The sequence below is a fragment of the Hippopotamus amphibius genome, chromosome 9 (assembly GCF_030028045.1).
Source record: "Hippopotamus amphibius kiboko isolate mHipAmp2 chromosome 9, mHipAmp2.hap2, whole genome shotgun sequence".
NCBI lineage: Eukaryota > Metazoa > Chordata > Mammalia > Artiodactyla > Hippopotamidae > Hippopotamus > Hippopotamus amphibius.
The window spans coordinates 84,579,254-84,589,346 of NC_080194.1; the positions used below are offsets into that span (position 1 = coordinate 84,579,254).

Sequence of the window (10,093 nt, forward strand, 5' to 3'; positions counted from 1 at the left end):
TTACTTTTTGGCTGCGTTGGGTCTTCATTGATATGCGTGGGCTTTCTCTAGTTGTTGCAAGCTTAGGCTATTCTTTGTTGCAGTGCGCGGGCTTTTAGGCATACGAGCTTCAGTAGTTGTAGCATGTGGGCTAAGTAGTTTTGGATTGTGGGCTGTAGAGCACAGGCTCAGTAGTTGTGGCACATGGGCTTAGTTGCTCTGCAGCATGTGGGATGTTCCCAGACCAGGGATCGAACCTATGTCCTCTGCATCGCCAGGAGGGATTCTTAACCATTGCACCACCAGGGAAGTCCCTATTTTTGCAGTTTTAAAAATAAGACTTGTATTTATATCAAGGATCTTTATTTGATTTTTAAAAACATGCTAAAGCCTTCTTGGGATATTTCTTAGAGCAATTTTTTTTTTCTTTTTAATTAATTCAAATATTCTCTAAGACAAAAGTACCCATCAGAAGGTGCTGTTTACTTAGATTAACGCTGAAACAATTTCCAATAAAGAATAATTCCCTTCACTGGTAGGGACTATTTTAGACCCCATAACTCTATTCCTTAATACATGAGGAGAATTAACACATATTGATTTTTCACACACTGTTGTAGTTCTGATACAGAAGAAAAACTTATTTTAGGATACTGGACATTTTAAGGAGGCTTTCCCCTGAAGACCAGTGTTTTTTCTTTCCTTTACCAAGAGTTATGTTCTAGAGTATGTGGACAATTTATGAACTAGTAAATCTAAGATGAAACATTTTTCCTATAAGTCATTGATAGATCATTGATAGGACTGTTGATACCCAAAATAGGGTAATCGCCAGTTAACTGTACTTCTCTTCAAATAATACATATATTGTAACATTGTGGAATTTGCTAGGCCACATTTCTAAGTTCTGTTATCCAGAAATGTGATTGTTCATTGCCTCATTGTTCATAAGATTTCTATTCTTTTGGTCTGTTTAAAAATTCAAATTATGAAAGGATTTGAGTAAAGGAAAGAACATCTCTCACATTGCTACTTGCTTTGAGATGGGGAGCATTGGTTGTTGCAATGATGCTTGTGAAGAGAGTCTAGAGTCTTTTTTAAAAAATATCACAAACATTTGTTGTGTATCCTAGCAGGCTATCTAATCTGAATTCATATAATTAATAATTTTCTCTTTACTTTGGATTCTTTTCCAAAATGCTGCATCATGAATTTCTCCATTCTTACCTAATTTTAAAATCATATGTAGTATATTGGAATGATCCAAAAGATAGATCTTAGATCACAGATATAAAGAATGAAGAAAAAGATTCAAAGTGAAACCTGAAATTTAAAATGTCAAAATGTGTAATCTTTGAGTGCCTACTATTGACTGAATGTTTTTGTCCTCCTGATATTCAGATGTTGAAACCTAATCCTCAATGTGATGGTCTTAGGAGGTGAGACCTGTGGTAGTTGATTAGGTCATGCAGATGGAGCTCATGAATGGGATCAGTGCTTTTGTAAAAGAGCCACCAGAGGGTTCTCTTTTCTCTTTGGTCCTGTGAGGACATAGCAAGAAATGGCAGTCTATGATTCAGGAAAAGGAACCTCACCAGACACTGAATCTGCCGATGACTTGATCTTGGTCTTCCCTGGATCCAGAACTTTGAGAAATAAACTTCATTTTCTAAAAAGCCCCCCAATCTGTAGATTTTACTGCAGCAGCTCAAATGGAATCATAAAATGTCTTTCAATCTTTTCCATCTTTCTCTCTTTAGAGTTTCCTTGAAAAAATATCCCATATTTGTGGTAGTACAGGTCATTGTTCTGTGTTTTGAGGCACTTCTTATTCTGTGCAGTTTGAAAAATTTCAGAGTCTGGTGCCTTTTTTTACTACTAAGGGAACCCCTGGTATATAACTAAAAAATGATGCTATTCTCCCCTACTAAATTTGTATGTGTGTAAATATATGCTTAGGTATTCTTCAGGTGAATAAGAATTCAGAATTCATCAGGGGTATTGGCCTAATAATTTTCTTTTCTTATAGTGTTTCGTCTGGCTGTAATATCAAGGTGATGCTGACCTCATAAAATGAATTTGGAATCTACCCCGTTCTTTAATTTTATGGAAGAGTTGAGAAAGATTGGTGGTAATTTTCCTTTAAATATTTGGTAGAATTTAGGCTAGAATCTATCAGATTCTGGGATTTTCTTTGTAGGAAGCTTTGCCTAATGGGTCAATCACTTTATCAGTTATATTGTTCCATTCAGTATTTCTAGTTGTTTATGATTCATTTTTGGTAGGTTGTTTTTAGGAATTCATTCATTTCTTCTAGATTATCCACTTTTTTTTGGTGTATGTAATCTTATGATCCTTTATATTTCTGTGGCATCAGTTGTGTTGTTGCCTTTCATTTCTGATTTTATCTATATGTGTCCTCTTGCTTGTTTCTTTTAGACTTGTTTAAGGCTTGTCAGTTTTATTTATCTTTTTAAAAAAGTTCTGGTTTCATTAATTTTATTGTTATTTCCTTTCTGCTATTGATTAAAAGGGAGAAATGTGAAATGAAGTCAGAATGGAGTTAATATTGCTAAGAGAGTACTCTAAAATGCAGCTGGGAGGCCATTAAGGAAGTGCAGTTTATGCTTGTCTCAGCAGGGATGGAATCTGAACTTTGACCACTTCTTAATATGGGCCTCCAGAACATTTGCCCAGTGTATTAGAAACTCAAGATCCTTATTGACCCTTACTCTAAAATATAACTTGTGACAGCCAATTCCTTGAGGAAAAACACCTCCTGCCTTGAATTAGTGTCAATCATAATTTTTGAACAACATTGTGGCTTTTGTCTTTATAAGCCTGTGACTCTTCCTCTTCTCTGGAACACTCTTATGGTTTTACCTGAATCTGTTTCCCAAATTGCAATTCTTATGACCCCAAATAAAGCTCTGTGTTCTTTGCAACCTTGATAAGGATTATTACTCAACAATGTAATGTGGGATGTTCACCTGTGTTTGTGGGAGGAAGATAATCAATATGTAATTCTATCGTATAGATTTATAGTAGGTTATATGTCATTGTGTTTAGGTTAATGTAAAGAGGGCTTAGTTCTCGTTCTATATTATATAGTATAATTTTATTTTCTTAATCCTTTTTACTTTCTTCATAAAGTCTTTCCTTAAAGAAATTCTTCAGGTATTATTTTTTGACAACTCTATGGTGATAATAATTTGGGAATATAGAAAAATATATTTAGGCATAGACAAAAGACCGTGCTTGAATCTCCAGATATATTATAAAACATAATGATTAAATCAGAACCAGGTATCACAATTGTAATTCAAGTTTAGAAGTGATTCAACAGTAAGTAAATTTGTGTTGAATTTTATAATACTGGGTTGGAGCATTTTATATCCCACCTGCTTGGATAAGCAAATTTCCTGGAGAGCAGAATAGACCTGAGTCTAAATATGGAAATCAGGTTGGCTCAATTAAGTGGAGAGTGAATAACTAGTTGACTCTTGGTCTCCGTAAGTATGAATTTATTGTGGGTTTTATGTTTCTATAAATACGTCATGGTTTAGGAAGTTGTCATGGTTTGGAATTTTTTAGCCTTTTTCCTTTGAATAAGCTTTCTGGTCCTTTCTCCCTCTCTTCTGCTTTGGCGGTTTCTAAAATGCATATATTGATACATTTGGTAGTAGCCAATAAGTCCCTTAGGATTTCTTCCCTATTTTTAAATTTTTTTTCATTTTGCCCCTTACTGAATAATTTTTAAAAACTTTTTAAAGATTCAATGATCCTTCCTTTTGTTAGATCTATTTTGCTCTTAACACCTCTAGCAAAATTTTCAGTTGTTATTGTATTCTTCAACTCCATGATTTCTGTTTAGTATTTTTAAGTTTTCTGTATCTTTGTTGAAATTCTCACTTTGCTTATGTATTATTCTCTGATTACAGTAAGCATCTTCATGGCACATACTTTGAATTCTTGTCAGGTAATTCACATATTTTCATTTAATTAGAGTCAGTTTGTGGAGATTTATCTTATTCCATTTTGTAAAATATTTCAACTGGTCTTCATTTTCATTGACTCTATGCATTGGTATCTGCACATTAGACAGAACATCCACTTGTTCTAATCTTCATAGACTGACCTCATACTGGAGAAGCCACTGATTAGCCTAGTCAGATTGTCTAGAAGCCTCTCAACCTTGGTGTTAGCCCAATACTCTTTCTTTGTTCTTAGTGACCCTCCAGGTATCCTGAGCATGCTGGGTCCCAACAGTGTTCTAAAACAAGCAAGACTGAAATCAGGTCCAAAGGACGTCCCCAGATAAGTTGTGTGATGAGATGCACAGTGCACTTCTTTTCTTCACCAGGGAGAAGCTGTAAAAAAGGGATTTTCAATTCTTTGTTCTGTGTTGATCCAAGGGGAGGAGCTACGTGATTTCCAGCCCAGACCACTATCTTTGTTCTCTCTCACCCTGGAAGCCAGTCTTCTGGACAGCCCTAAGAAAAGTTGGGGCGTTGGCTACATGATGCACATCTTTTCCTCCCCTGGGAGAAGCCAGGAACTGGGAGGTTTCTCAACCGGAAGGTGCTCGGCAACGGTAAGTATTATGACAAGAGGATATCCTGAATTTCTCTTACAGTTTCTTTATGACTGCTTTCACATTTTAACTGGGAACTGGGCTTTTTTTACCTAGTCTCTGGATTTCTCACAAAAGAAATCTGTACATGAAATGTTTTTGAATCAGTGTGTTCATGGAGGGTAGGTGGTTCTAGGGCTTCCTTTTCTGCCATCTTGCTGAATAGGAAATAGGAATTTATTTTTGGCTTTTCCTTTGGGGATGTACAATCCCTATAGTGAAGGGAAAACTTGAGTAAAATGTTGAATCCCTAAGGGATTAAAGACACATAATGGTCCTATGTGTAAATAAAATCCCCTCAGTTCTCTATTATACCTAGAATGTTTCCCTGGGGAAGAGTCTGAGCAAGCTTCTGCCCTGGCATAACTGAGGGGATTACATTATTACACTCACATTAAATCTTCTGTGGCTTACCAAGTGGCAAATAGGAAAATAATAAAAACTTTATTTTGTCTGCTGCTTGAGAGGATTCATAATCAGAAATTATGAGGTGTAGTTCTGAAAGATTTCCAGGGAATATCAGAAATTAAGTGTGGGCTACATCCTCTTAGACTCAAAGGAACCAAAGCTTCAGAGCCTGAAGCTGCTCTTCCAGGACCATGGGAGTAATAACACAGATAAGGAAATAGCAAGGTTTTCTGGCCTAAGGAGGGTGAGTTTCTGATTTCCATTTATATTAACATTTTCTGTTTGTGATGAGTGTTCAGGGATCTAAGTCATGCAACTTTCCCATTTCTGTAGTTCTGAGTTTCAAGTGAAATTGGTAGAATAACCTGTTAAAGGAAGGGTGCAAGGAAAGTTTAGAGACATTATTCCACTCAAAGGATGCATTTTATCAATCGGTTCCATCGATGGAGTTCTCATTCTTCTGCATTTATGGCTTTTACTTTGTGACATGGGGCAGTAACTTAATCTCTCCTGGATTCTGGTCTCTTAGTTTTGCTTTAGAAGATGCTCTTGTTTGTCACCCCACTAAGCCTAATCTGTGTTGGAGGCCAGCACCAGGTCATTTGGGGTTGCTTCCTCCAGTTTTACTGGTGAGGAGAGGGCTCATGCGAATGTAGAAATGGTAAGATCGGAGAAGGATGACTCTGTCCTGGTCTAGGCTTCTTCTTCCTAATTCTGTGGTTTATACAGCAGTCATGTTTTCATATGGAAGCAAAGACCTTCATGCTATAGGCTAAGTTTTAATGCTCTTTGCTTATAAAACTTATAAAGACTAACAAAGCAATGTCCATGTCACTCAGTTTCATGATAATGATAAAATAGACTCTATGGTTCCAGGTTGGTCTAGTCTATGACTTACCAGTGTATTCAACACTCTTTTGAGAAGAGAATTTGTGGGAAAAGTTGAATTTTTCTCTGTGTAATTCTTTCTTCTGTGTCCACAGATTCTCTTAGGGAAGCATGGTTTTTGAAAATGGTTCTTTCGTGACTGAATTCCTTCTTTTGGGATTAACAGACCAACCAGATCTCCAGCTCCCCCTGTTCTTACTGTTCCTAGTAATATATATGGTCACTGTGCTGGGAAACTTGGGCATGGTAACTTTAATTGTGCTGAATTCACACCTACACACCCCCATGTATTTTTTCCTGTTTAATCTGTCCTTTATAGATCCCTGTTATTCTTCTGTGTTTACACCCAAAATGCTGGTTAATTTCATATCAAAGAAGAATGTTATTTCTTACATGGGGTGCATGACCCAACTTTACTTTTTGTGTTTTTTTTGTATTTCTGAGTGCTATGTGCTGACATCAATGGCCTATGATCGCTATGTGGCCATCTGTACCCCGCTTTTGTATAATGTTACCATGTCTCTTAAAGTGTGTTCCAGCCTTATACTTGGTTCATGCTTGATGGCATTTTTTGATGCCATGGCTGTCACTGGATGCATGCTGAGACTGACTTTCTGTGATGCAAATACCATCAACCATTATTTGTGTGACATCCACCCTCTGCTCCAGCTCTCCTGCACAAGTACCTACATCAATGAACTGGTGGTTTTCGTCATGGCAGGCATCAATGTCGTTGTGCCCAGTCTCACCATCTTTGTCTCTTACAGTTTTATCCTCTCCAGCATCCTTCGCATCAGTTCCACAGGGGGAAGGTCAAAAGCCTTCAGCACCTGCAGTTCCCACATAATTGCTATTTCTCTGTTCTTTGGATCAGGTGCATTTATGTATCTCAAACCATCTTCTTCTGTGTCTATGGATGAGGGAAAAATCTCTTCTGTCTTTTACACCAATACCGTTCCCTTGCTGAACCCCTTAATTTACAGCTTGAGGAACAAAGATGTTAAACTTGCTCTGAGAAGAACCCTGAGTAGGAGACAGTGTTGATCAAAGAGTATCTGTCTGTGCAGTTGGTTACATGACAAGGAGATTCTATGTTTAATTAATGTATTATTAGTGGCAGCCTTTTTATTCTATTTTTTTCCTTGACATGGTAAAGGGAATTTGAATTTTTTTTCATAACTTCTTTCCAGTCTCTGTAGGATAGGCCTTTTTTTCCCCTCATTACCACAATATCTTCTCTACTCTTTTTTCTTGTTTAGTAATAACATTAAGTAAATAATACATTATCCTGTCTTTTTATATCATGGTCACTTTTGAACTTTTTCCCCCTCTGGAATATAATGGTCTTCAAATAATGGAATTAGGTAACTCTAGAGTGCCATTGTATCATTGAGGGTGTTCTTATCTGCCACGTGCTATTAAAAGCATGACTTAGAGACTCTATTTCTACTATTTTCATACTCCAGTTGGTAATAGGTCTCCTTTAAATGCCAGTCTGAAGGCCCCATGAAAACTGTGACTGATAACCCATTTTGCATATGTAAACATGACACATCCAGCTTCTTTTGGCAAAGTGTTTTTTATCTTTTTGCAGTCAAGCCAAGAAATGACAGGTCATCAAACTATATTTATTGTATGCATGGGAAAGTTAAGGTTAGAGTGGTGAGATTTACATGTCACCCAGCTTCACAAAGAAAAAGTCTCAACTCTTTTTTTTTACACATCTTTATTAGAGTATAATTGCTTTTCAATGTTGTGTTAGTTTCTGTTGTACAGCAATGTGAATCAGCTATATTTGTAGAGAGTGAAGTAAGAAAGAAAAACAAATACCATATGCTAACGCATATATAAGGAATCTAGAAAAATGGTACTGATGAACCTAGCAACAGGGCAGGAATAAAGATGCAGATGTAAAGAATGGACATGAGGACACAGGGTGGGGGGAAGGGGAGGCTGGGACATAGTGAGAGGGTAGCACTCACATATATACACTATCAACTCAACTCTTAGCCTTCTGATTTCAAGCTTGATACTTTGTAGTCTACTTTGCTCCTACTTTCTTCAACTACATTTATTTCAGGAAGGGTGGAATATGAGAAAACACTGCTAATTTCAAAGTTGACTCTGCCTTCTCCCAAGATGACACATGAATTCCTCTCAGTGTGGGTATCACTTTCTCCATTTATTTTGTAGGAAAACAGTGTGGTTTTTCCTTTTGTTGGGAAAGAGACAAACTTGGAGGTTAGCATATTGGGGAGCAGATTGTCTCAAATAGCGAAGTTACTTTTTCTGAAAAATTAAAAAAAAATTAAGTTTAGAATGTTTGCAACTGTTTGTAATTCAGAAACAGAACATGGGAGAAAAAGGAGCCCAGAATCGTGGCAATATGTCAGGACTCAGAAAGACACATGGTCAATAAGTAAGAGGTCCCCTGTGGGAGTGGTCATGAGGATTAAGAACTTTGCATTTCAGTCTGAATTTATAACCTGTTCTGCTGAGTATTGTCAATACATTCCACTGTCCATAAATCTTTGATAAAATTATAATGCACAGTGTCCATACATTAGTGTTTGGAAATGATGGTGGAAAAGCTGTGTTCCCATTTGGGGAACCAGGCAGAGAGAGGGCAATTGCTGTAGGAGATAAAATAGTCAAGGGTAATTGGAACTTAAGTTAGGAAGAAGGAATTTAGAAAGAAAAATGATGATAATGGAAGTCCCTACCTATTATTGTCTCCTTTCTGGAAGGCCCTAGAAATGATGTGAAAATCACATCATTTCTCTGGATGGTGAAAGCATAAGTTACTTGAATGAAAAAAATAAAGCAAGAAAATGAAGAAAATTGTCAGAGAAGGCCAGCAGGAGCAGAGAGAGCAAGAGAAAGCACCATGTGAGTTGAAGCTAGTGAAGAGGACGTGTTCAGTTTTTTTCTATATCCTTGGAGCAATGATTATAGAGCTTGGGACATTCAGAAAAGTGAACTTTATAAACCAGAACAAACTTACTATCCCCGTACTGTGAAATTTGGAAATTCAACTACATTTCAGGATGACTATGTTCCTCGGGAGATAAAGCCTAGGCAAACTCTAAACCCAGCCCTGTGGTTAAACATTCTACAGTCCCCTTTAATGGTGATACAAGTCATCGCCTTGATTACGTACCTCGTCAGCTAGTATTCAAGTTTGAAAGGCCAAAAGAAGTTTACAAGCCAGCTGACCAACCCTTTGAGGATCTCACAACTTACCGATATAACTTTCAGGGTCTTGATGAAACTGCAAAAATCTGCAGACCTGCATACACCAGAGTGGCCCAAAATGCTCAATTTGAAGGACGCACTGAATTCTGTGACAGTTTCCAACCATGGGAAATCCCACCACCTGAAGTCAAGAAAGTACAAGAATATGTCCCTCCCACAGGTACCATGCAATTAAACAGCACAAGCCACCTCGACTATGTTCCATATCAGGCCAAACGTATTGTTCCCATCAGGCCAGTTTCTCATAGAAGAAATCACAGTTTTCCTTTCCAAGGCAAAAGCACCACAAAGGATGATTTTCCAGCATGGGAAAGTTGTCATCAAGGACTTATTAAGAAGGAGCAGCTGATTCCCAACCCATTTGGAAAATTTGATGGTTTGAGCACTTTCAGACCTCACTATGTGCCACATGAATTGATTCCAACAGAGTTGCAAACCTGTAAATGTTCCCTTCAAGAGTTCTATTGCATTTGATGATGTAACCATGGCCTCTCTAGAGTATGCACCAAAGAAACAGGAAATCTGCCCTGCTAGCTATCCTTCTCCTCCAGCTTGTATCTTTGAAAACACAAATTCTGGAGGTCATAAATTCTTCCACAAGATCACTGCCACAGGGAAGGCCTTCTAATCATCAAATCATGTTTAAAAGGAAGCTAATGAACAGAATGTTTCTTTCCCAAGGGCAAAACCAATTTTCTATAGTAGAAAAAAATTATGAGAGCTAAAACAAATCATTTTTTTTAAATTTTTAAACAAGAAATTTAGAAACTGTGTTATAGGAAATCAGGATTTTAAAATCCATTTTGTATTAATACATTAACCACGATTATTCTTTAATAGGCATTTCCGAGAGTTGAATAATGTACGTTCCCATCTGAACTATTTTAATCCCAACATACTGTTTGGTAGGTTATCTCAGTCTAGTATCAT

At 37.1% G+C, this 10,093-nt stretch overlaps 1 protein-coding gene and 1 pseudogene across 1 annotated transcript; both read left to right on the forward strand.

Moving 5' to 3' along the window:
- Positions 1–5,992: 5,992 nt before the first annotated feature.
- LOC130860688 (olfactory receptor 8B3-like) lies at positions 5,993–6,952 on the forward strand. The gene has a single exon (XM_057749236.1). It carries the CDS (start codon positions 6,020–6,022, stop codon positions 6,950–6,952), a length of 933 nt encoding a protein of 310 aa, XP_057605219.1. The 5' UTR covers positions 5,993–6,019.
- Positions 6,953–7,547: 595 nt separating this feature from the next.
- On the forward strand, positions 7,548–9,791 carry LOC130860925 (stabilizer of axonemal microtubules 2-like; annotated as a pseudogene).
- Positions 9,792–10,093: the final 302 nt, after the last annotated feature.